Source organism: Neurospora hispaniola (assembly GCF_033458365.1).
Source record: "Neurospora hispaniola strain FGSC 10403 chromosome Unknown B0T23scaffold_2, whole genome shotgun sequence".
Taxonomy (NCBI): Eukaryota; Fungi; Ascomycota; class Sordariomycetes; order Sordariales; family Sordariaceae; genus Neurospora; species Neurospora hispaniola.
The window spans coordinates 1,226,902-1,251,808 of record NW_026944407.1 but is presented as its reverse complement, the minus strand read 5'-3'; the positions used below and the strand labels follow the sequence as shown (position 1 = coordinate 1,251,808).

The following is a 24,907-nucleotide window of genomic DNA, read 5'->3' as shown; positions in this document are numbered from 1 at the left end:
TGGTAAGAATATCAACTGGGGAATTTCTTCGTCAAGGAGACCCCGGGGAGCGCGCATCAAACGGCAGCTCAAACGTTGAGATTGGCGCAGACAGCACAGTTTCCCATCACTTCGTGTGGCGAGCGGATTGAAAAAGTTGCATTGGTGGGCGAAAGTAGGGCGCTGTGTCGGATCGTAGTTGATGTCAAAGTAAGAGTCGCCAGCGGGTTTCAGATTTGCCCGGCAGTGGAGGTGCGCAAAAGTGGAAGTCGATCGAAAACACAACACGCGCTGGTTCGTAGAGTGAAGAAGGCGGTAGGTGAGAAGCCTACTAGGGAATGGGACGCCTGCCCCAGTCGGTCAAAGAAGTCGAATTTTACGCTAGAAACGGAGGTCAAGGAAAAAGCGACAGGTGATCAAGTGGAAGTCGAAATGCGCGTGCGCGTGGATCACTTCTCTGGTGCCTTTGAAAGGTTCGTCGTGGATGTGCCGCCTCGGGCTGTTTGGCAGGCGAGGCAGGTTACCAGTGACAAATGTCCTCCCTGTCGGGCAGTCCGCGACGGGTGGGCGCCCCCAGGAGGAAGACCCAGGCCATCCACCTCATGGTGGTAGGTGAAATGCCCTGCTCCAGTGAGGCTGGCGTCACTTCTCGCCCGGTGGAGTACCCAATGCGCAGCCAGCCAGCAATCAGGTACCTACCAAGTGCCTAGGTAGGTAGGTACGTACCGCTGTGGATCTTTCAACCAACAAAAGAGAAGACAGCCCAAAGGCTGACCGCGCCCATTGAAGTTTCGAAATTTTGTTGTATCCAACTTCGCACGCAGACGCTCAGTTGTTTGGATACTCGTAGTTTACTATTTTTATATAGTTTTCCATTTTAAATTACACATACTCGATATTTCAACTCATACTTCGAGGTATCACTGGAAAAGACTTGTCGTGCCTCTGCCAAGAAACATAGGTAGTTACCTTACGATGTCACGGTATGTTGCGATAGACTCTATGTATTGTACGGTGAATATGGCGGCATGTAATTACGCTTCAGACTGGTACATGTCGTATCTGCCAGTGGCGTTACACAGTACAAGAGCCCAGGCTTTGCCTGCCTGGCAATTCGATACATCAGATTATGGTATCGTACATGTAGGTAGGACTGATATTCGTACTCAGGGTAGAGAGCAATGATTACCGTAAAGTGCACTGTGCGCAACGCTCAGTCTGAAAGAACTTGCTGTTAAGGTATAAAGCTTTCTCTAACCAGTTGGCTGCTCAGATTTGGCCCCAGTATGATCAAGATATACCTTTACGTCTTCGCCCTTCCCCAGGCACAAGAGTGCCAAGTCACTACCTGTATCCCCAACACCCATACGAAAGAAACCTCATCATGAAATTATTCTTTCCGGATCGTGAAGGACATAACAACAGCCATGCCCGCTGTTACCTATAAACCCATACATGCCTCTTTTGAATCTCATGAATCTACCTTTGATGCTTTTCCTAGCATCACATAACAAGAAAACGCACAAAAACCCCAAGGGAAATGGAAGCAAGATCTAGTCCCAACGTGTCTGCTCATGACGTGATACAGCTCCTTCCTTTGTCAACTCATGACGCAGATTAGACCGCGTGTACTAAAGCATATCCATCATCCGGGGCGACGGGACGATAGTGAGAACGTTGCGAATCTACAACTTCATGCCCGACCCCATGGCGGAGGTTGTGGGCCACTGGTAGCCCGCAGCATCGCTGAATTTGTACCCGTACGAGGCCGTAAAGTCATCCAAAACAGCCGGCCCGCGAGAACCTAGACGATGTTAGTATTGAGTATCATTCCATAGAACATCTCGGTGATTACATACCATAAGGATACTCCATCGGGATGATTTCCTTATTATCATCGAGATAGTGGAGCAAAGGGGTAAAGATTCTCCAGCTGGCATCGAGCTCATCGTCACGGACAAAGTTGGAATGGTCACCCTTCAAGCAGTCGAGAATAAGGGACTCGTAGGCTTCGGGAATCTTGAGGTCGGAGAAGCGTCTCCTGTAGGTGAGGTCAAGCTCGGTGACAACAGTCTGCATGCTCAGGCCGGGAAGCTTAGAGTTCATCTTGATGTAGACACTTTCGTTGGGCTGAATGCGCATAACGAGTTCGTTGCGAGGAATGTCCTTGAAAATGCCCGATGTGACGTCCTTGAACTGCACGCGGATCTCGGTCTTCTGCTCGTTCAAGGCCTTGCCTGCCTTCATGATGAAAGGTACACCATCCCAACGCTCGTTCTTGATGTACGCAACTAGCGCACAGAAAGTGGGGCAGCGGGAATCCTTGGGAACCGTGTCGTCTTCCTTGTAAGCAGGCTTGCTTCCGTCAAGCGACTTGCCGTACTGGCCAATGATGACATTCTTGGGCTCGATTGCCGGAATGGCGCGGAGGACCCGCACCTTCTCATCACGGATATCTTCAGCGGAGAAAGAGATGGGGCGTTCCATGGCAAGCAACGTAAGGACCTGCAACAGATGGTTCTGCATGACATCGCGGATGATGCCGAACTCGTCGAAGTAGCCACCACGGCCCTCGGTGCCGAAGGGTTCCTTGAATGTAATCTGGACGTTGTCGATGTGATGCCTGTTCCAGGTAGCGCCAAGGAAGGAGTTGCCGAAACGCAGAATGAGAATGTTCTTCACCATCTCCTTGCCTAGATAATGGTCGATACGGAAGATCTCCTCTTCCTTCCAGTCGGGCTCAAGAGACTTCTGCAGTTCTCGAGAGCTTGCCAAGTCCTTGCCAAAGGGTTTCTCGACCTATTGTTGCAGTGTTAGACAAGGGCTGAGGTACAACGGATACGATTAGTGACTTACAATAACACGGGCAACGCCCCTGGAGGGGTAGCAGCACTTCTTGAGATGCTGTGAAACAATGGTGAAAACGCTGGGAGGCAGAGCCATGTAGAAGAGTCGGTTGTTCTCTTTCCTTCCTTGCTCCAGTTCCTCCAAATGCTTGTTGAGCTGCAGAAAGGAGTCGTCACGATCATACTGGCCGGAAACGTATGTACAGATGGAGCAGAACTCCTCAAGCTGCTGCTCGCTTTCCTTCGTCGGAGTCTTGATATACGACTTGATGCGGCGGATGTACTCGTCGTGGTCCATTTTAGTTCTGGCATAGCCCACAATCCGGATGTCCTTGGGCAAAAATTGGTTGCGGTACTACAGCGATAACATTAGCTCCTCAATCGGAGGCAACCGAGAAGAGGGCATACACACCAGTCCGAAGAGCGCGGGATACTAGTTGCACGTCAGCCGATTGCCTTATGAAGTAGCCCAATGGTAAGCAGGGACTCACGGTCTTCTTCTTAGCGAGATCGCCAGAGGCGCCAAGGACAACGATGACGGTGTTGTCCTTGAGCTCTACCGCACTGCAACGCCATTTTTGTTAGCAAGCACTTCCAAATCACCAACCACCAAACATAGAGCGAAGGCCCTCCTGATGAAAGCTCTTCGCGGGGCTCGTTTAAATAGAAATCGCAGGCGGGCAAATATGCCCAAAAGGTTGATTCGCACAGAGTCATGCGAACGAACCCCAAAAGCTGTTGAGCTCCACCACGCAATGTCTGATATTGGCGGGGTGAGGGGCACTCACGCTCCATGGTGATCAGATGCCATTGTAGCGGTCGTCTAGTGTGAATCGATATTCCAAGTTCGTCGCGTTGGTGGTTGAGCGAGGGAAAAGGAGACTGTGAGGACGACGAGAAAAGTGGAAGAAGAGGATTGCGTTTTTGGCTGATGGGGGTTGAAGAAAGTATTGGCACAGAGTGGGCAGGCTTGGTCAAGGTTTCGGGGTTAAAAGTGAATGGGAATTCTACGGCGTGCGGGTATTTGGGTGAACCTCCCTCAACCTAGAACCTGGCCGGTCCAGGGCACCTGGGAGCGAATGATGCGCAGACTGCCTGCAACCCTCAAACTGAAGCTGATGTTGCCGCAGTCAGTCCAGTTGATGGGCCACGGCCCACGAGGGGCAAGCTTACTCACGGCCCCGCACCGCGCGCTAGAGGTAAGTGCATACCCTGGCACCACTTAGAGGTACATACCTCATGAAGGGGAACGACCGAGTGAACGGTGCCAAGCCGCCTCCAAAGCTTAGGCCCCATCTGATAACTGCTCTAACAAGAGAGCTTTTGCTTCTTTTAAACAACCCCCAACCCCGCCGGCCTTTCCGGACGGAACTTGTCTCCCGTTCATGTTACCTAATGCATGATAGACGCCATATTCCTCCTCCGAATTGATCGCATCAAACAAAAGGGCTGCCAGATTGGCTTCTCCCCTGTCAGATTCAGTGATACCCTGCATGCTTACATCCACTCTGTGTTCCAGGACGGGAGCTGTGGAGGTTGGCTCATTGTCGGTTTGGCTGGGTTCGAGACATGAGATGTTGGGTGTTGGTCTCGCAAAGCTGGACATCGGTCCCGTCCCGTGCTTGCCTTATAGATGTCATGGTTCCACCGATCTTCGGCTGATAGATGTCTTAACATCATTCGAACCCTGGTGATGGAAGCCATCGTCTCCGTAGCCTCGAGCAATGGAACCGAAAGCCAGGGTATGGATCCGAAGCGCGTGCCGTCAAATGGTTCCTCGACTTCGACCAGATGACTCCCGCCGGTAGTGTAGAAAGGAGTCCAGACAGTGACAGCTTACACTACACTCCGATCTTGCGCCGTAACAGGGTTGCCCCTGGACAATTTTTGACAGTATGCGCAGTAGAACGAGTGGGTACGGTCATAATAAGCTACCTGAGCTAATATGGTCCTCGGTAGGTGATGGTTTCAGACCTCAAAGTCTGAATACAGCGAGTAAACGGTTTCGAGTCTCAAAAGTGCAGTTCATGTTAACTAGACGAGTGCCTGTTGTGTTCGGAGCTCCAAGCAGTTCAAACTGCATGAATGGATCCCTTCAAGTTGTGCTTCTGTTGGGAATGGTGGGGGGGTGCGGAAAGGTGAATTGAATCCGTGTTTGGGACCGTAGAGGTACGGATGGCTCCATAGCTCAACCAAGTGTATTTGTCAACCGTGATCCTGTATACCGACTTTGGACAACCCGTGCCGTTCTCAGGGTCGGTCGGGGGTAAATATACCGCAACCACCGGATTATTATGTTGCATGGGCTAAATTTTTCGCTTTGCTCCTGCAGATTATTGTTCCGATATCCGTTCACAGTTAGATGGCATCGTTGGAGAAGCCAACTTGGAATTGAATTTTTCCGTCCTGGAAACTGAAATGCCGCCGGGTCAACTAGAACAGGTACGTCCAACAAACCATCCAGAGTCTGCCCGGGAAGCATGGACGAGGCAACTACAGTGAAAGGTTCTCTTTACCGGTGTGAAGAAGAGAAATCTGCCAGCACTTAAGTAGGTTGCGGTTCGCCGAGACGAAAATTGCCAAATTACAGGATAATTTGCTTTGACTTCCAAGAGGCCAACCTCCGGTCTTACGCCACGCGCGCTCTTGAAAGGCGCCGTGTCAGAGCAGAAAGTCATCTGCAGCTTCGGGTTTAAGAATGGCACACGCCGAGTGGAGTGTACACGCCCCGGTTTACTAAGCTGCGAAAACACCATTTGTTTGAGCTTACTATATACATATATCTTGCAGGCAGGCGAAGCCTGCTCTCCCCGGCATCAAGAGAAAGCGAAAACTCTACGAGTATTGGTAACAAAGACGGAGGCCATCGGAGAATCGATGATCACTGTACTATTTTTTTGTGTTGCAGCCTGATGCCGGCAGCATTCCTGATCTGATCTCGAGGTCTTGGAGGTTGAAGTCGAGTATGGTTGTGGGGGACACAGTCAATTGAGGTTCGGGAGCTTGCGAGGTCAGGTCTTGGGAGCCCACGATGACAAAGAGGGGCAAACCAAAAGACAAAAAAACCATCGATTGCATCATGGATTGCGGAGGAGCTACTAAGATAACAATACAGATAAGGACCGATGGGTGTCCATGCGTTATCGGAACATGCACAAGTGAAGGTCTACCTCAGGGGTCAGATAATGTGGCTTGGCACGGACCTCAGCCACATCTTACCCTGCTGGGATGACGCGCTCCTGGGCTCTCATTCGCGCGGCGCACATTTTTCGGAAGGCGAGAAACTCCGAACCGTCCAAAGTACCACAAACCCTACCAAATTCCCACCAGGCAATTTTCGAATTACCAGGAGCCGTCGAAGTGCAGAGCCACAACCACGTCGCCCAACGCAGGACTCCGGATCAGCAATTGTCTTCATACAAGACTCCTTGCTGAGTTCCCTTTTATCGTGGCAGGGAAATTTTGATCAAGCGGAACATATCGCCAGTCAAGATGCCTACCGAAGCCGGCCACAGATGTGAGACTCCCAAACCACTTGCGCAAAGAACATTGCCGGTGTTGTCGTCGTCGCCTCGAGATTATCGGCGTCGCGAAACCCGTGTACATGGTTTTATGTGCCTCTCTTGCATGTTTGTACATTGCTGACCCTGTTTTTTGCAGTATATGTCAAGTGAGTAGTCACCCTCGGAATGAATCGACGATGCGAACGAGTCTGCGATTGTTGCGCCGCTACGAAACGATACCCCGAAGACGATAGTTGCTAGGAACCTGGTCATTTCGGAAACGAGACCAGAGAATACGACGTACCGAGCAAGGACTGACGAGAGGAATCGCATTAGGGGTCGCCACCTGAGCTATCAGCGTGGCCGTCACACCACCCACCCCAAGACCAGCTTGATCAAGATCGAGGGTGTTGATGACACTGCTGCTGCCAAGTACGTGGTTAACTTATTCCGAACCACACGGTGATGGATATTGACTGGGGATACAGCTTCTACCTCGGCAAGCGCGTCGCCTATGTCTACCGCGGCCAGAAGGAAGTTCGCGGCACCAAGATCCGCGTGATCTGGGGCAAGGTCACCAGGCCTCACGGTAACTATCCCCATTCTCCGAGGTTCTGGCTAGAACGTTGAATGTTGACCTTGGATTTATAGGCAACTCCGGCGTTGTCCGCGCCAAGTTCGCTGCTCCCCTCCCCTCCAGGTCCTTCGGTGCCTCCGTCCGCATTATGCTCTACCCCTCGTCTATCTAAAGGGGATGGGTCAGGCCGGAGTTGAGTGGTAAAGGTGGTTTATGATTTCGGTGCATCAGGGATTAGCAAGGGTCGGCAAACGGGCCTTGCTTCTAGCATTCAAAATCAAAGGCATTACCAAAAAAAGACATGCCAAACAATTGCGATTGAGGATCCCGCAGTTAAGTGCTGGGTGGGAGACGAATGCTTCATCAACGGGAGTGGTTCATGAAACGGCGCAATGGGGAGGAGACGAGAGTCTTCCTATGTCACAAATCAATCAAAGCCAGCCTGGGCTAAAATTTAACAGGTCCTCTCAATCACAATAGCCACGCTTTGCTACCCAAGACCATCGACCGATCCTTGAATGCTGTAGCTTTGGTTAACGCTCTTCCTAGGATTTATGACAAGTGTGCGGCCCACGACATCATACCCCGTTTCGTGAGAACCTTGATGGCTCTTGGTTCAACTCCTCCATGTTTGTGTGTCCGTGCCAGTCGGTTTCGAAATGAAGTATCTCATTTCAAATCGGCAATCTGCATGCCCATACACCAGCAAGGCCAACACTCCCAGTCCAGAGGAGATATGTTATACTAATGGTGATCTCCTAGGTCTTGACCTCAAAGACTCCAGACGGTGGCTTTACCGTCTGTCTTTGGACATCGACTCGGTCTCCTTGTTCGACCAGGCCTTTCGAATTCGAGATGTCCCACAGGTTCAGGAATGTGTTGGACATGGCTTCGTGAACATGGATCAGGCAACATTACTATCCGCCTTCTCAGACAAGAGCCGAGCTTGACAAGCCTGAGTCAAGACAGACGGTTGGGATTTCAGGGAAGAGTGCAGCAGATGCCAGATGCATTGACTACTGGCCTGGTTGATCTCTATTATCCCGGGAGAGATTTTGGGTATGATATTGTATGGCCACAGGCAACTCGCCGTATTCCACGATCCATCCCATTCAAGTCGGATCCAGCACCCGGGACCACATCATCAAATCAGAGAAAGATTTGAATAAAGGAGTTGACAAGATACACAGGTCACGCCGGCTTACAAGCGCCCTGTTCTCGAGACGGGACCACGAGATTCAATATTCGGCATGGCACATGTCCACACGAACGTCATGCCTTTTTCAAAAGATACCTTAAGATAAACTGTAAACAAACCGCATGGGGAGGGGGGTAGGGGGGGCGCGCGCTTGGTGAACATGGAAATGGCCTGGGGAATGGCATACGATGGTACCAACTCGGCCGTTGAAGGCAACGACCCTTTCAGCCACGCGGGGGAGGGTGTAGGAACGATGCTGGGCCAGCCAAATGAACAACAGCCAATTTACTTCCATAGACCTAAGGAGCGTCTGCATCGATACCTGTCCCGACCAATATATCCATGTTGGGGATGACCTATTTGTGACGTGCATTCGGTTCGGCCGGCGAGGTGTAGTCCATAATTGGCCGATTGCGATTCGTAAAGACCGGATGCGCGTTTCAGTCTGAGATGTGTTGTCTTGGGAAGCAGCACTTGTGATATTCACGTTGCTCGGACTTGGTTAAAGCGTTAAACTGTTAAATCGGACAGCGGGGAACGGAGGTTGGATACTTAGGCCTGGGTAGGGTTCCTTTTAGGGATCATCCGTCAAGGCAGTGGATCTTTGAGCCGCGCCATGTTTCAACACCCGCTGCGCTTACTTTCATTACCACTCACCCTCGTCTCCCGTTCGGGCGCTTGAGATTGCAACTTAACTGTAGGAATGGATTACAGCTTTTGGTGAGAACGGAATTCCGCAAGGGATATGTTCAGAAGAGGTTTATTAGGGTCAGGACATGTGCCGTACCAATTCGAAATGCCATAGCCCAGGTGGAAGTGATAACCCCGAATTATACACTAAGCTACCATGCCCGTTGTCGGCGTCAGATAAATGACCCAAGGAAGCTTGGAGGATATGTTCTATTTCTGTTTTCGTTGTGTAAGAAGCAGATGTAGGAACCCCAATCTTAGGTAAGTATAGTGTCGGGTATCGCAACAACCCAACAGAGAAAAGAGACTATTCGAACGTCACCTCAAAGACGATAGATAGTCGCCAGATAAGAAAGTAAACAATCACCCCTTATCCAGCGAATACCTAGGTACCTACCGCGACCTAAAAATACACTACTTAGTCAGCCTTATCGATTATCGTGAACGCGCTAAAGTCTCCCCGTTCAAAGTCGCTGTTGCCGACTCACCCAATGAGAGCTGACCAATCCAATTCAGAGAAAGTGGGGTGAGAGCTTCGAACGGCCGGGGGCAGGAGCCGGCCGGTTGGGACCCAACTGTGGTCTGTCTTATCGTTTGAACGATGCTTGTCGATGCTTGTCCTGCTGAATGCATGGGGATTAGAGATAAAACAAAGTATATGACTAGCCAAGTTCCAGGGTTCTCTCGAGATTGTGACGAGTGGTTGTAATACAGTACAGACTCGCAGGATGCTTGAAATGTAGTGTACAAAAACCGGCGACAGGACAAGACCGAAACCTAGTATGTAGTCTCTCATGACAGCAGACGCAGCCCCAATCTCCTTCCCGCCACAGATGGATGCTGTGGGCTTGAATGGTTTTGACATCACGATTGGTGGGTGCGTGGGGTAAATATGGTGGGATTGATCAAAATCGATGTCGCACTGATCTGGACCCGTAGAAACAGAAACGCAAGGGCCATCATCGTAGGTGGCTGAGTAAAATGAGACTACCGAAACCATGGATTTGTAACTGAACTCAGGGTAGGTTGTTGGCGTGACGCGTCGCGGCTTCAGTTAATAAGCCAAAAAATCATCCACAACGGGCTCTACGTACAACGTAAAGGCGAGTGGTGATCATGGCTTGCGTGGGACAAGGGACAAACCAGTTCGAAACTTGAGGCGTTGCTTCTCAGATTGGGGCAGTGCAAGACAAGGAGATTCTCCAATATGCAAAATTGCGCGATGGGAAGTAGGAACCAAATTTGATAGACACAATCGTCACGGTGATTTTATCAACTACCTCAATGACCGCCTATCTTTCTGTGTCTAACCAGGAAGAGTTCTCCGGGAGTGGTGGTGTCTTTTGATATCGGCATTCTGATCTACTACGCTGCAGGTCAACAAGCTCGTATTCACCAAGGCGTGGGTAGCGACATTCTGTGGGTACGTCTGGTTCCTAATTCAGGTACAGACGCATGTAATAGAACTCTTACACTACCAAATCGAGATGCACAAATTGCGGGCAACATGGGCAACCTGAAGGGTAAATGTTGGGATGGTGGTCATCAACGAAACATCAGATTTCTAATGGGACACGGTTCGGGATCGGTCGTTATCCTGCCATGCACTCAAAATTCAAAGACGTGTAACATGTGTGGAGAAGCGTGTGGTCGTGGGCTGTGTGCTTAGTAGAAAAAAACTTGATGGTTAAGGATAGGATCATCTAGAGGTGACGCGGCATCTTTCGCCATCTCGTGTTCATCAGTGGGCGCAGCAAGTAGCGGGGACCATTTGCGGGCAAACTGCCGATTCGGGTCTCGAGGTTTCAAGTATTACTCGCGCAACGCGAAGTCACTAAATACAATACTATCGAGATCCAGACAAATCATCGCGATGTAATGGGTAGCAGCAAGGCCTGTGCAACGGTCGCGTGTGTCAGTTCCAGAGATATTATCGTGGGCCGCGATAAACGTCCGAGTTGAGATTGATGCCTTTTGCCGGCTCCGTGCTTGCCGTTGTCGCTTGTCGAGTGTCAAAGACTTGCCAGCATGTACCCGACCTCCAGGTAGGAAACACCGAATGCATAAACAAAAGACTGTATCAATCCCGTTGTGCTTCATTCCATTGGCGTCGAGCGGCGCGACGGGAATCCGACGAGCTGGTATAAGTTCGAGTTCCACTTGCGAATCAATGGTGGCTCCACGAAGCACCTCGCACACCACGCGGCCTCCTTGTCGGCCCTTGTCGCTCCCTGTCCATCTCCTCATCACATCCGGGGTCGAATCATTCATCCAGCCGTGAAACCCTCGCGATCTTCGACCCACTTTTTCCCTAACTTCAGAAACTTTTGGATGCAGCGGTTTGTATCTGCGTTTTCTGAACAATAAACCCCGTTTTAAGCATTCCCATATTGTCTTTCGTTTCTGGCTTGTTTGGTCTCTTTTAACTGGCATTCCTCTTTGTCGATGCTGCGGGTTCTCCGGCGTTTTCACATTCCCATTTGCAAGTATCGAACTTTTCCCTGGTCCGGTTCACGCAACTTTTCTGCTGCATGGGACCGCTGACCGGGATCGCTGAAAGAGGGTTAGTCACCCCTTGTTGTCGTATTAAGCAGCGCCCCTCCCCCCTCCCTTGTGCAAGACCCGATTTCTTTACTTCCTCATGCGTCGAGCGAGGTCAATTCGCCTTATTATCTGCCGCTCCCGCTCCTTCGATAACTATCGAGCTCTGGGGGAATCCCTTCCGCTAACACCAACTTCGCATCTGGTCGACGTCAGTTCTTCATCAACCCCAATAAGAAGAATTCTCGCACCAACAATTGATATCGGCACGCCCCAGGCATCAGATCGGATTTTAAAACAGTATCAGACGAAACAAATTTTTGAGACTACAGCCGCAGAGTTAGTAGCTGGGGAAGATTTCTTGTCAATCATTGCTGCCAATCAACGTCAATAGCCTGTTCAGTTGTGGATCATTTGGTCCTGACGTCAGCGCCAAACTCCACCATCGAACGTCGCAGCCCTGCTATTCCGAACACCACCTCACCAAAAACCTGAACCCCCAGTCCCAGGCTTGTCCGTCGCTCCCCCACAACTGAGCCTGTCGGTTGTTTCTCTGCGTCTCGGAGTGGAGAGAACTCGCTACGGATCGTCTTGGATCGCCGCGCCTTCAGATACTAAATCGGCTAATCAAACCAGGGAGCTGAAGCCAGAACACTCACGATACTATCTGGGCATTTGGACATTGGCGATTGCCGTCGCTTTAGCATTTTGGCAGTTAAAAGGTTTGGCATCTGACACGCCGCGCGCCACCGACGCACTTACAGCGGAGCCGACCGTCGCAGAAAACCCATAAAAGAAACGCAAGCGCTGAGTCTTGGTTAGCGGGCTTGCTTTGCTGGTACCTTCTGCGTCGTGGCCGACGATTTGTCCGATTTTCCAGCGAACCACGAACGACATCCGCTTTCACCCCAGCCACCCGGGGTGCAAGGACACACTTTCCCTGATTTTCTAGAGTCTGCGACAATAAGATCGCGGAACGCAGCCCGCCAACCCAAGACAAAACACTCAGGGCAACTACCAGGGGTAAATACCCACGCCGGCCCACTCTCTAGTCCACATTAACCGCTCTTTGGACGCTATCTGAACATTTCGTCGCTGCTTCTCCCATATTTGCCCGCGCGAATACCACTTTGGATACCTAGCTCTTGGCCCGGCTATTGTTGCCGAAAAGCATCTGTTTTTAAAAAAAGACCCTTGCGATAAGCAGGCATCTGATCCGTCCGAACCTGCGCGCGATCAGAAACCATCACGGTCTTGTCTCCATCTGCACCATCGACAGGGTCTCGATACCCCAGGCTCATCACGGACCCTCCCCCCCCACCGCTCTCGCTGCACCCCCGGGCTTTGCCTAGAATACAGATCAAAACTCTCGCGTTTCCCGGTCAGCCAAGATGGTGACTTCCAACAGATACCCCCCGAACTCAAATCCGCATCAAGTCCAGCAGGCACAACTGCAGGGACAACAGCACCAGCAGTCACAAGCGCCCGTCGCTCCTACCACTCAGACAAAGGGCCGCCCACCGAGTTCCCAACGCAAGTCGAGAGCCTTCAGCTTCAGATCGGACAAGTCTCACGACGCCAAAGAGCAAAAGCTTGACTTGCACGAGACCAGTGCCGAGAAGGACGCCAAACGGTTACATACAAAAGCCGACCCTACCTTGGCCATGAACGAGGCAGAGCCATGTAAGTTCAACCATGTGTCATGCATTGATATGCATGATCCGCCACCTTTATTGTGTCCTGCGTGCGGTGAACTCCATATTGACCTCTACCAGCCGAGGTGGCCGCGCACGTTAAGTCATCGCTCGCTTCTTTGCGGAATGTGCAGCACAAGGATGTCTTTGGAAATCCAATCGGTAAGTTCTCTTGTGGACGCGCTAAGAGACAAGTCTCATCACTTAGGCTCGATACTGACTTCTCGTGTAGCCGACCCCGATCGCTCAAATCCCACCCGCAGTCGTTGGGAGCGCCCTCTCGATACCATTCGGAGCTTCGAGGCCGCCATTGATGGAGCTTACAGCAATCGTAGGTCCATTTACCGCTCAGGTATGTACCAGCTTTTCACGGGTTGTTGCGATTCAGCCTGAAACTAACTTCGTTTATAGACTCGGAGTCAACCTGGGGCAATAACGGCAGACGAAACAGTTATTATGGCACAAGTACGACCAACTTTATACCCCCTCATTAAGACATGGAAGACGGGAATGCTAACCGAATTAGATGGCCCCGGTTACTACAACAGCCGACCAGCTTCGGCAATGTATCCGAACCGTCAGGACGGCAGCCAACATGACCTGAGGCAAGCACCACGAGACACTTACTACGATTACCAGTCAGGATACAACAGCGGGTATTCCTCCCCGCCTCAGAGTCAAGGCAGACGTCGTGATCCCAGGATCATGCCTAACCCGCAATTCTCTTCGCCGTATCAATCGCCGAGCGCGAACGACTACCCGATCCCGAGTAACCATCGCTCGTACGAGACCGTTGCCTCGGCATCTGGAAGTGATCCATTGGGGTATCAGACTGATCCGACAAGTAGTGACAACAGCTCGATTGAACGAGCTCAAGCGGGACCAGTTTCCAAGCGACCGTCAGAACCAGCAAATGATTATGGAATAGGATTCAGCCAGAACACCGAATATTCACCATCAGCTTTCACAGTTGGCTACAACGGGAAACCTGCTACGGGCATGAACAGCGGTGGAGTAAACAACTACCAAGCGAACGGTACGTCTGGCTTCGCCAACAACAACCTCAACAACTTCAGTCAGGGAAGCCCCAGCGTTGCACCAGTCACAGCGCCTGCTCCGCCCCAGAAAGACATCCGGACACTACAGAAAAAGTCGACGAACGATACCATTCAACCAGAAAGGCCGGGCGCCCCAGAGAAGCGCAAGAGTTGGTTTTCGCGCAAGCTGAAGAGGTAGGCTGGTCTACTGAGACTGGAAGTTCGGATCACGATTTTGTCATTTATCCGACTATGATATGACATTGATGAAGACTTGCTTGCTGGACCTTGCCACTTTTTTCCTCGCTTTCTTTTACGATGGATACCCACGCCTTCGCCTACATGCCATCCAGGGAACGTCTGATGAGCGTCCGGAGGCAGTCGGACGAACATTCCCAATCATTGAGAGGTGTAGTGGAGGTATCATTATGACAGAATTTCTTGTTAAAGACTGAGGTTTGTGGGAAGTTATCTTCGGACATGAAGTGGTCATGAAACGCCGATGTTCCATGAAGGATTCAGATAATGTTGTAATGATAATGTGGGAATGGATTGCAATCGAGATGGAAAGCTATAACTACGCAAGGATCAAGGTATTGTTAGGGATGATGGGCGCAATGTGTGCGATGAGGGATGAGTCAAAGGATCTCTTTTGTGTTCAACGTGAAACAGGATCACAGCGGCTAGAAATCACCGAATGAGGGTGAAGGGAAAACGCATTGATCTGGAGAGCGGATGGAAGACCTCGTCATTCAGACACACCCTTGCAGGAGATCTGCACCTGCTCTTTACTGTTTCTGTGACGATATCTTCACGAGATGGAGTATATACGTGGGCCACGTATCAGCGAATAGATTAATGCTTGTTTGATTGAACGAATGATTTGATATGTCATTGCCCATTACTGTGAAGTTGTTAAATACAGTAAAGATCCCTAAAAGTCCAACCACCCCCAAGTGCAAGAACCCCTTCAGAGTGCAAACTATGTGCCAACTAAACTTGATTCCTTGTACGAACCTTGCAAACTACCGCATGTACCGTATTGACTTGGAGCACTGGGTTTTAGGTTCCCTGGATATTAGGCATAATCTGGAAGCATACTGCAACACATTCATGCCTCCTAGAAATCGTATGCAAGACAGTGATTTTCGATGTCTCCACCCTCCAGCGCCCTTGAAGAGATAGGTAGGTAAGTAGGAAAAGGTAGGACATTGGAAGAATCGAGTGTACAACTAAACCTCTTTTGGGCTCTCAAACTATCTCCCTCCCTCCCCCCCCTCCCCCAAACTTTTTTTCCTGAGTATAAGAGGCACATATTTGTACAGTACTAAGTTACAAATTATGCTTGATTTCTAGAGAACCTAAAACCTAGTGAATCAAGTTAATATAGTACTCTACTTGTAGAAGATTAGCTAAAGGCAGTTGCTAAAGTTAAGAGCATCCCATTAGACTAATTCCTCATATGTAGCTAATTCTGCTATATATATGCTCCATTTTCTAAAACTGCTACATTTTGTAGCATTAATCCCTTTATAAATAAGTGTGTAGAAGTAGTAGTTGACAAAGTGTAGACTCTAGATTTACACCTACAAGGGTCCTGTTTTGGTGAAGAGTACACTTATACCCAGTTACCAAAGCTCATACGACCCACTTTTAGTCACCCTCCAATGACCGGAGGGCGCTTTTTGATCTGTGTACTAGCTTTCCTAAGTGCAAACACCTAGAAAGTGCAAGTGATTTTGTCAGCTGGATTGTTGCACTTTTAGAGATCGTTTTACTATATGTCGTGATTGTGGTTTTCCATGGACGTTTACGCACCCATCTTTCCGCTCTCAGATAAGACGTTAGGCTTGTTACACGAATTCCGACAAGCTCCGATGCACTTGATCACGCGAAGAACATTTCACTCGTCGTTTCAATGGAAATAAGATGTTTGGGTACACAAATGAATACTTTTGTTCTTCCCCACACCCTTTCCGTTCATTAGGGCGGGCAATGTCACAACATTCATGTCACATCTCAAGTAAAATTACAGATCCTTCTTCCTTTCTACTTTCCCACCACCTCCTTTCTTCTCATTCTCCTGGTCCGACTGATCCTCCGCCATGGCAACAATGATATACCCAATTAATACCACATTGGCCATAATAGCTGCTGTGGCGCCGGCGTATGTTGAGTTTCCTGGTGGTTCGATCAGTGAACGTTAGTTTGCTGAGTGAGTCCGGTTCATGCGATGCGCACGAAGGAACGAAGGACCATGTGGCATATGGGGGATAGGAAATAGGGAATTGGGGAGCAGGGACAGGAGCAGCAGGGGGGGACGACTGGACGAACCTTTGAACAAACGGTCTACTGTGAGGAAGTAAGAAGAAATGGGGATGACGATCATTGCGAAGGTGAAGGCTAGAAGTTTGATAATTACGGAACTGTGGAGGGGTTGGGGGTTAGCTTGGTGATCATATCTTGGATACATATATGTATTGTGTGAAAGTGGGATCATCAGGCAGGGTATGGGCGGAATATGTAGGTGTATGATAGTGATGAGAATGGAAGGAAGAGTAACCGGTGATGTGACGGATGAGAATGAGCACGGGGGTTGGGGTGAAGCGTACGCGGGGACGGCTGGCGTGATGTTGGACTTCTCGCTTGCCGCTGGACTGGAACCGATACGGTCATCCTTTTCGAGGAGAGTCTTCTCTTGGGATATGATTCTGCGGGTGGCCATATTGCTGATGGTTTTGGGTCCAGTTTTTCTGTTCGGTGTAGGCTGGTCGTGATGTTTGTCGTCTTATATCGGCTTCGATGAGTTGAATGATGAGCTGAAGTGGGATGAGCTGAAGCTGTTTGCTGTGTTGGTAAGTCTCTTAAGATGAACCTAGACTGGCAAGCAAAAGGAACACATTAAGGTATAGTAGCTTACTCAAGTAAATGGTAACAGTGAGATGTTGAGTAAAATCAAGGGTAGTTCTCTAGGTGAAGTCCTCGATGGCAAGATGAGGACAAGCTCGACTTTGGGCAATTGCGTAGGTCGCTGGTTGGCTGGGTGGGTCTACCCTGTCCTCATCGGTATTTAAGTGGTTCGTCGCTGTGCCTGAACCAGTTGAGAGCTAGCACGTGGAGACGTGAAGGCGGCCGGTCGCGTTGTCCCACATTATTTCTCACAACGAGCAAATGCGCGTCGCGGCTGGAAGGCGGCGGTGTGGGGCTCCAAATGAGAAAGATGTAGGGCTGATTCCGTCGCTGATTGCTGGACGGCAATCTGGAGCCGGTTGCACGACTGGATGCCGTGTACCCAGCCATTTTCTGTTCTAAGATGGACCGACAACAAACTCCAAGCACAACTCCTCTCGGTTGTCATCCCGTCTTTTTACATCACAGGTTTCCCAAGGGCAAAGCGTCAAGGAAACAGGGTACTTTGGACCTGGATTTTTGGGTCAACTGAAATTCTTCCTTTCAGCGAACGTTTCTCTTGTTCGTCTTTATCAGGTTTTGCTTTGGCTCTATGCGCCGCTAAAATTTCAGCTTTGCGCCTTTGACCGCGTCCGACAAACGACCGGTACCTTCCACATACTCTTTCGATACTTACCTCCACAACAACCATTTCTCCTTCACCACCACCTCCTTGGAAGACTACTTTGTGTTCTTTTACTTGGTCGATCCTGCTCTGGACGATCGACAATGGCCTTCTCGTCCTTGCCAGAGGACGACTCTTTACGCTCATCAAGCGTTGTCGTCGATAGCCCAGTCCCGCAACGGCGGACCAAGCCCGATCTTGATTTTATAGACGAAGACGACGAGGATGAACTCAGTATTGTCTCCCAATCGCCCTACTTTACTCAGCCTACCCAGATCGCCTCGCAACCGACAGTGAAGCCACGAGAAGCCGCCATCCCGTCTTCCCCCACGGTCGTCGAAGTACCTGCATCGTCACCTTTCCGTCAACAATCGTCGAATATCGGAGGTCGATTTGCGAGCGCGATGGCCCCAAGAGGTACCTCTTTCAAGGCTCCTGCCGCACAATCACCTCCAGTCAAAGCAGGGGCAAAGAGAGACTATATAATGATCGACGACGATGAATTCGACAAGCCTCTATATGCGGGCGATTCTTCAGACGATGAAGGACCTGCGCGCGGCGACATTCAGCCATCTGCTTTCAAAAAGCCCAACCTCACGTCTGCAAAGGCTGCGCCTGCAGTGTACCTCAAACCATCAAAGGTACTTGACCTGCACAATTCATGATAGACATCACATCCAGCGTCATACTAACACTTGGCATATTTGACAGAAACCAAAGTTGTCCAATGATGTCGGAAGTCCCATTACCAGCCCGGCAAAGCCCTACGTCCTTCAAGAGGACTGGGTCACGCTCCGATCTTCTTCGCCAGAATCCTTGCAATCTATACGTCCGAAAGACTCTCCTTTAAAGCCTGCCCCAGCACCGCCCGCACCGGCTCGCCGTCGCCTAATTCAGGGTCGTCGGCGACGTAGCCCGTCGCCAGCCAGCTCGCCAGCGAAACCGATCGAGAAGCCCGTTCCCAAACTGAAACAGACAAAAATCATCACGCTCGTTAGCGACGACGAAGATGACGATGACTACGTCCAGAAGAAGTCGGTTCGCTCCCCCGAACCACAGCCCGAACTTTCGCAACGGGATCCGGAAGAAGATGCCTTCGAAGAGCGTGTCCTTAAGTACCTCAATACCTGCGATCCGATACAATTGATGGCCATTGCCAACGTCAAAGAAGATGTTGCAAAGCACATGCTCTCTTATCAGCCTTTCGACAGTGTGGCTGATGCTGAGAGAGTGACGATGGCAGCAAAGGCTACGAAGGTCAAGCGCAAGAAGTCGACTAGGGCACCGGTTGGCGAAGATATCGTGGGCTCTATTAAGGAGTACACCAAAGCGTTGGATGGCATTGACCATGTTATTGCTGTCTGCGAGTCGCAAGCAGCTGCGATCAAGGACGCCACCTCGAGGTGGAAGGTCGACCAAACCGGCCAGCCTCGAACAGTGAAGAACAAGGATGGAACCATTACGCCTCTCAGCATTGACGGTACGACTACGCTGGTCGACCTTCCTTTAAGTCAGCCGAAGCTTATGAGCGGCTGCACGATGAAGCCTTTCCAGCTGTATGGGCTTAACTGGTTGTATCTCTTGTATGAAAACCAATATGCCAGCATTCTAGCTGACGATATGGTATGTAGCTTGCTCGTCTCTGACATTTGCCTCTCCATGAGGTTGCTGACTGTCTACTATTCTAGGGTCTGGGCAAGACTTGCCAGGTCATCAGCTTAATCTCAGCAATTGTCGAGGAACATGACAAACATAGCCAGGATGACGATAGCAACCAACCATGGCCAAACATCATTTTCGTCCCTCCGTCCACGCTCGCGAATTGGGCCGCCGAGTTCAAGAGGTTCGCCCCGGGCTTGAATGTCACCTTGTACCAGGGATCGCAATCTGTCCGCGATGAGATTGCCGACAACATCTTGGATGATCCCGCCAGCCACCACGTCGTCTTGACATCCTACTCCCAGGTGTCGCGTCAGGACGACATCTCGAATCTGAGACGGCTGAAGCCGATGGTAGCGGTTTTCGACGAGGGTCACAAAATGAAAAATCCAAAGACAAAGCTCTATAAGGATTTGCTCAAGATCACAGCAACGTGGCGGCTCATTCTGTCTGGCACGCCCGTTCAGAACAATCTCATGGAAATGATTTCATTGCTTCAGTTCGTCGAGCCGGAGCTCTTCCGGGACCATTTCGATGATCTCGAAGCACTCTTCAATCAGAAGTTTTCTTTGACGGCAGTCTCGCAAGGCGCATTGCTTCACAGTGAACGAGTGGCGCGGGCGCGCACAATCCTGGAGCCCTTCATCTTACAACGTCGCAAGGAGCAGGTCCTCAAGGACATGCCTCCCAAAACAGCCAAAGTCGTCTACTGTGAAATGGACGACGTACAAGCAGCAATATATAAAGACTACGAACGCCGATTTCGGAAGACCGACGCCACAGGTGCCAGCAGTGCCGGTCGTGACAACGACAACAACAACGTCTGGATTCAGCTCCGGAAATCCGCAATCCACCCGCAGTTGTTCCGGCGTTATTTCAATGATTCGACGGTGGAAAAGATGGCCAACATTTTGATGAAAAAGGTTGACCAATCGGAGCTTCGGCAGCCGAAGATCGAACATCTGATCAATGAGCTCAAGGCCCTTTCGGACTTCGAACTGCATCTTTGGTGCAGAGACTACAAGTGCATCAGACAATTCGATCTTCCGGATGGGTCATGGATGGAGAGTGCCAAGGTTCAGGCCCTTTTGAAGCTGATTAAGCAGTATCAGAAGAACGGTGACCGCGCTTTGGTGTTCACACGATTCGCCAAAGTCATTGAGATCTTGGGAGAATGCCTTGCGTCGGAGAAGATCGAGTATCTCTCCCTGCAAGGAAACACGGATGTCAGCGAACGTCAGGAACTCATCAACGATTTTAACGCCGACGCGACCATCCCCGTCTTTTTGCTCACGACAGGTTCGGGCGGCACAGGAATCAACCTGACTGCAGCCAACAAAGTCATCATCTTCGACCAGTCCGATAACCCGCAGGACGATATTCAGGCCGAGAACCGCGCTCATCGTCTCGGCCAGACGCGCCCTGTGGAGATTGTCCGGCTCATCAGCAAGGATACCGTCGAAGAGCTGGTTTACAAGGCCTGCCAGAAGAAGCTGGAGCTCGCCAACAAGGTGGTCGGCTGGTCCACGGTGGAGATGTCCCAGTCTGAGATGGAGGCCCAAGTTCGCGCTGCTATCATGAATGGCGGCTCGATCGCAACTCCTCCATCCGACTAGATCTCGGGGAGTTTGAGGAAGATCACGAAGTTTTGAGTATTGGGGAACGTGTTTTGTTCAAGATACAAAGTGTTGACGATATGGAGGATATCGGGCATGGATGATACCCAGTGTTCATATGCATAGCATCAGGCGCTATAGAAGTCGTGCGCTGTTGTGTACTTGGTCTAGCATATCTTAGATGATTTAGGATCGCCTTCTGGCTTGTATAGAGGCAACCTGTTCTTGCTTTAACCTTTTCTCTGTGCTGCATTGTTAAAGAGAACAGGTTCAACGGGCCAGACCACAACTTTTGGTGATCCCATATGGTAGTAGCATCAAGATGATGAATGGGAGTTATATTGGGCCTGTTGAAATCTTGCGGAAGTGGCTTACAACTTTTCTGTGAACATCAAGGGTGGTAACACCTCGTCATACAACGCTTAGTCTTTGGCTCACTTTCACATGTCTCGTGGAGAAGTAATGTCGAAGGCAAGACTCTGATGGCCCCCTTGTCGTTCGAGGTTTAGTCTAAATCCGTGGATGTCATGCGATGACGATATCCGTCACCCCCGTCACACGTGTCACTGCCGAGGCCATTCCGCACTATAGCGCCAAGGGTCAGTGAGGTGCCTAGTGTACGGTAAATCTCAACACCCCCATCGCAAATCAAGCCTAGTTGTGCTTTTCTCGATTATTCCGCTCCTCATCGTGCCAATAATTTCCGTGAACAGCAACAGCTGGACATCTCATCTTCCTCAATATTTTATTATCCATGGATCTCATTTCCCATACTCCGTAACCCCCGTCATGAACAATATTCCCAACGGCAGCAAGGGCCGTCGGGCCCTGTTAGGCCCAAATGTGGGGGAGCGAATGGGATCTCAGCGATGCGACGGTAGGGCTTGCTCGAAAATTTGATACCTTTCGCTTTCACATGCCACGGAAAGCCTGCATTAACTGACCTGAGTGGGGAGGCCCTGCCTGAGGAGGATCCAGCAGTTGACGTCGGGCACACAGTCCAGTGTCCACCCAGTCCACACACCCACCCCCTTAACTTCCGGCCAGACTTCCGTTTGCATCTTCTCCCACCGTTCGACGCGCCTGTGAAGAACACCAAACCCGACCCAAAACATGGAATGACACGGACCTGACCCAGTCTGGTTTTAAGCTTTTTTTTCCTTTTTTTTTTTTCCCGCAACACATCCCGGACATCTTCATCCGAGCCTTTCGTTTACTTCGTTTCGTGCCATTCAATTTTTGACCGCAGGCGACAGGCGAGGAAAACATCCAACGTCCCGTTGTCAGCTGATTGACCTCTAAGACACACACACACACACACACCGAGACACGACACTCGCTCATTTTTATCTACCGAACAACAACGACGTACCTAACCGTACCTACCTACGTAGGCATACCCGCTGCCGCCACATCATTCTTCTTTCACGCTCGTTCAACCTCTTTCGCCGCAACTGACTCAAGTTGCGCATGTTATCGTTGTCTCCTATCGCTTCATCTGCCACCGACAAGTATAAATGAGCGAGATCAGGATATGTTATTGACACAGCCGTTCATGCCACACGTCACTCTTCACTACTTGTCCTGAACACTACGGCAGTGTTTTTTTTTTCTTTGTTCTTCTTTTTTCTTTCATTTTTTATTATTCATCTCTTGACAATGGGGTCACTAATACCCACAATATTCATATCATTCTGGAGGATATTTCTAGACATTGTACTCTTCTGGGCAGGTGTGAGTGCTTTGGATCTCGTTACGTCCTACAGACCTTCTACCTCAGTTCCCTTGTCTTGACTCGACATTATGTCCCAAGACTTGTTACCCAAAGGGCTGATGATGTCAACGCATGTAGACATGACCCAGGCTAATCCCGTCCGCCTAGAAATTCCGTGAGTGGTACCGGCGCCGCAACCCGGTCGAGGTCTGGCTCGACGTCCTCCGCAATGCTTCCGAGTTCGACGAGTGGGAGGAAGCTGCCATCCGGCTCGACACACTCCTCGGCCTCGATTTGTGGCGTAATAGCCCAATCAGCCGGCATTATGATTACAAATTGATCAACGAGCGGTTGGAGAGCATTGAGGTTGCGCGCGATAACGGCGATGTCAATGCGCTTGTCAACCTTTTGCGCAGCGGTCTCGTTCGAAACCTTGGTAATATCACGGCACCTAAGCTATACAACAAGAGCTTTGCGGGAACCAAGATTCTGATCGAGGAATATATCACTGCGGTCGCAGAAGTGATCGAGGAGATTGGCATGTTACCGACAGTTAGGAGGACCGGAACGAACTATCCCAACAACAGTCTCACACCCGGTTTCAGAGGAGCAAGGCCTGTGAGTCCCGGACTGGCGAGTTCTGATGACGGCAAAGACAGCGGAAACAGTACGGCAGGTGGTGGAAGTGGCGGCAACCCTATGGGTTACATGTCGACACAAATGAAGCTCGATTTTATCCACGATACCAGACAAGCATTCGGACGGAGCACCCTTGTTTTTCAAGGCGGCGCTATCTTTGGTCTCTGTCATCTCGGTGTCGCCAAGGCACTGTTCCTGCGTGGCTTGCTCCCGCGAATTATTACCGGGACGGCAACTGGAGCTTTGATTGCTGCCCTTGTAGCTGTTCATACGGAGGAGGAACTGCTGCATGTCTTGAGTGGTGAAGCTATTGACCTCTCTGCCTTTTCGAGCAAGCTTGGCACTCCCACCAACGGTGAAGGGAAGGATAAGAGGAATTCATGGTGGACTAATCCCTGGTCGACTTTAGTACGTAGACTGACTAGGTTCTGGAAAGAAGGCTACTTCCTGGATGTCAAGGTGTTGGAGCACTGCATTAGGTCCAACTTGGGCGACCTCACGTTTGAGGAAGCGTATAACCGTAGCAAGAGAGTACTGAACATCACGGTCGCCACGGCTGGACAAGGGGGTGTTCCAACCCTCCTGAACTATCTCACAGCTCCCAATGTGGTATGTCGGCATTGCCTTTCAAGGAAGAAATTATCGGCGGTTCAGTTACTGACACAACTTCTTACAGCTAATCTGGACAGCGGCGCTAGCATCCAACGCCTCATCCTCCTCGCTTTACGGTGACCGAGAAACCAAAATTCTCTGCAAGGACTCCCAGGGCAACATCGTCCCCTGGAAGCCCGCCAACACAGTTGACTTCCGCCACTGGACACACGCCTCATACTCGGAGCGCGAATCGCCCCTCCAGCGCATCGCCGAACTCTTCAATGTCAACCATTTCATCGTCAGCCAAGCGCGGCCCTATCTGATCCCCTTCCTGCAAAGCGACATGCACGGCCCTTCCCTCTTCGAAACCCGCAACAAGACTATGTCGGCAACCGCCTTCCTTGTCCGCATGATGGGCCTCGAAATCCGCCACCGGCTCAGCCAGCTCGACGCCCTCCGCCTGCTCCCTGCCGGCATCCGCCGTTTCCTCGTGGATGAGCGCGTCCCAGGAGCGAGCGTGACACTCGTACCCGAGGTGACGGCCGGCGATTTTATCCGGCTGCTCGAAACGCCCACGAAAGAAACGCTCAAGTACTGGATCCTTCGTGGCGAGCGCAGCGTGTGGCCGGCCGTGGCGGCACTCAAAATCCGCTGCGCCGTGGAGACGGAACTTGATCGCGCGTATCAGCAGGCGCGTAGGCTCAAGGCTGGCGGGCTGAGGCGCAAGGCTAGCAGCAGGGGCCCGATGATGTCGGCGCAGTCGGCACCGTCGCCGAATGGAAGCGATCGGGAGCGGTGGGAGAGGGAGAGGGAGAGGAGGTCGGGTATGGGCAGAGCAAAGACTACTGGTGTTAATTAGTAGTGAAGTGCCATATGTGTTGCTGTTTTCTTTTAGTGTTGGTGGGAAGACAACTTGAAAGCTGTCAGGACTTGTGTGTGTGTGGCCGTTCCGGGTCTGATACTCCAAGTTTACTACATATAGTAATGTGCCCTGTCAATACCAGACTCAATGAATGAAAAGACCCAGTAAATGCCAGGAAATTCCG

At 50.7% G+C, this 24,907-nt stretch overlaps 6 protein-coding genes across 6 annotated transcripts; 4 read left to right on the top strand and 2 right to left on the bottom strand.

Moving 5' to 3' along the window:
* Positions 1-1,414: 1,414 nt before the first annotated feature.
* B0T23DRAFT_70046 (glucose-6-phosphate 1-dehydrogenase) lies at positions 1,415-3,873 on the bottom strand. The gene is made up of 6 exons (XM_062841665.1): positions 3,614-3,873; positions 3,317-3,389; positions 3,238-3,258; positions 2,836-3,180; positions 1,839-2,778; positions 1,415-1,783 (listed from the first exon to the last, which is right to left on the bottom strand). Exons 1-6 carry the CDS (start codon positions 3,634-3,636, stop codon positions 1,665-1,667), a joined length of 1,521 nt encoding a protein of 506 aa, XP_062695208.1. The 5' UTR covers positions 3,637-3,873; the 3' UTR covers positions 1,415-1,664.
* Positions 3,874-6,317: 2,444 nt separating this feature from the next.
* On the top strand, positions 6,318-7,077 carry B0T23DRAFT_426115 (60S ribosomal protein L33; the record flags this gene model as incomplete). Its single annotated transcript, XM_062839961.1, has 4 exons — positions 6,318-6,342; positions 6,583-6,760; positions 6,817-6,917; positions 6,980-7,077. 4 exons carry the CDS (start codon positions 6,318-6,320, stop codon positions 7,075-7,077), a joined length of 402 nt encoding a protein of 133 aa, XP_062695207.1.
* Positions 7,078-12,725: 5,648 nt separating this feature from the next.
* On the top strand, positions 12,726-14,264 carry B0T23DRAFT_426114 (uncharacterized protein; the record flags this gene model as incomplete). Its single annotated transcript, XM_062839960.1, has 5 exons — positions 12,726-13,017; positions 13,110-13,190; positions 13,261-13,380; positions 13,440-13,493; positions 13,555-14,264. 5 exons carry the CDS (start codon positions 12,726-12,728, stop codon positions 14,262-14,264), a joined length of 1,257 nt encoding a protein of 418 aa, XP_062695206.1.
* A 1,621-nt stretch (positions 14,265-15,885) lies between these two features.
* Positions 15,886-17,199, bottom strand: B0T23DRAFT_373084 (uncharacterized protein). Its single transcript, XM_062836780.1, has 4 exons — positions 16,986-17,199; positions 16,678-16,905; positions 16,400-16,491; positions 15,886-16,246 (listed from the first exon to the last, which is right to left on the bottom strand). Exons 2-4 carry the CDS (start codon positions 16,788-16,790, stop codon positions 16,095-16,097), a joined length of 357 nt encoding a protein of 118 aa, XP_062695205.1. The 5' UTR covers positions 16,791-16,905; positions 16,986-17,199; the 3' UTR covers positions 15,886-16,094.
* A 178-nt stretch (positions 17,200-17,377) lies between these two features.
* On the top strand, positions 17,378-21,267 carry B0T23DRAFT_410458 (SNF2 family N-terminal domain-containing protein). The gene is made up of 3 exons (XM_062839404.1): positions 17,378-18,280; positions 18,351-19,262; positions 19,328-21,267. Exons 1-3 carry the CDS (start codon positions 17,744-17,746, stop codon positions 20,912-20,914), a joined length of 3,036 nt encoding a protein of 1,011 aa, XP_062695204.1. The 5' UTR covers positions 17,378-17,743; the 3' UTR covers positions 20,915-21,267.
* Positions 21,268-22,573: 1,306 nt separating this feature from the next.
* B0T23DRAFT_310764 (uncharacterized protein) lies at positions 22,574-24,720 on the top strand (the record flags this gene model as incomplete). The annotated part of the gene is made up of 3 exons (XM_062834605.1): positions 22,574-22,648; positions 22,797-23,876; positions 23,944-24,720. 3 exons carry the CDS (start codon positions 22,574-22,576, stop codon positions 24,718-24,720), a joined length of 1,932 nt encoding a protein of 643 aa, XP_062695203.1.
* Positions 24,721-24,907: the final 187 nt, after the last annotated feature.

Bases quoted from the DNA above. Each gene is read 5' to 3' on its own strand.
- B0T23DRAFT_70046 (XM_062841665.1), bottom strand. From the start codon at position 3,636: ATGGCATCTGATCACCATGGAGC. The intron at 3,259-3,316 runs GTGAGTCCCTGC...ACGTGCAACTAG, and splicing joins ATCTCGCTAAGAAGAAGACC to TATCCCGCGCTCTTCGGACT. The intron at 3,181-3,237 runs GTGTGTATGCCC...TTATCGCTGTAG, and splicing joins ATCCCGCGCTCTTCGGACTG to TACCGCAACCAATTTTTGCC.
- B0T23DRAFT_410458 (XM_062839404.1), top strand. From the start codon at position 17,744: ATGGCCTTCTCGTCCTTGCCAGAGGACGACTCTTTACGCTCATCAAGC. The intron at 18,281-18,350 runs GTACTTGACCTG...CATATTTGACAG, and splicing joins TGTACCTCAAACCATCAAAG to AAACCAAAGTTGTCCAATGA. The intron at 19,263-19,327 runs GTATGTAGCTTG...CTACTATTCTAG, and splicing joins GCATTCTAGCTGACGATATG to GGTCTGGGCAAGACTTGCCA.
- B0T23DRAFT_373084 (XM_062836780.1), bottom strand. From the start codon at position 16,790: ATGGCCACCCGCAGAATCATATCCCAAGAGAAGACTCTCCTCGAAAAG. The intron at 16,492-16,677 runs GTACGCTTCACC...ACCCCTCCACAG, and splicing joins ATCACGCCAGCCGTCCCCGC to TTCCGTAATTATCAAACTTC. The intron at 16,247-16,399 runs GTTCGTCCAGTC...TCGAACCACCAG, and splicing joins AGTAGACCGTTTGTTCAAAG to GAAACTCAACATACGCCGGC.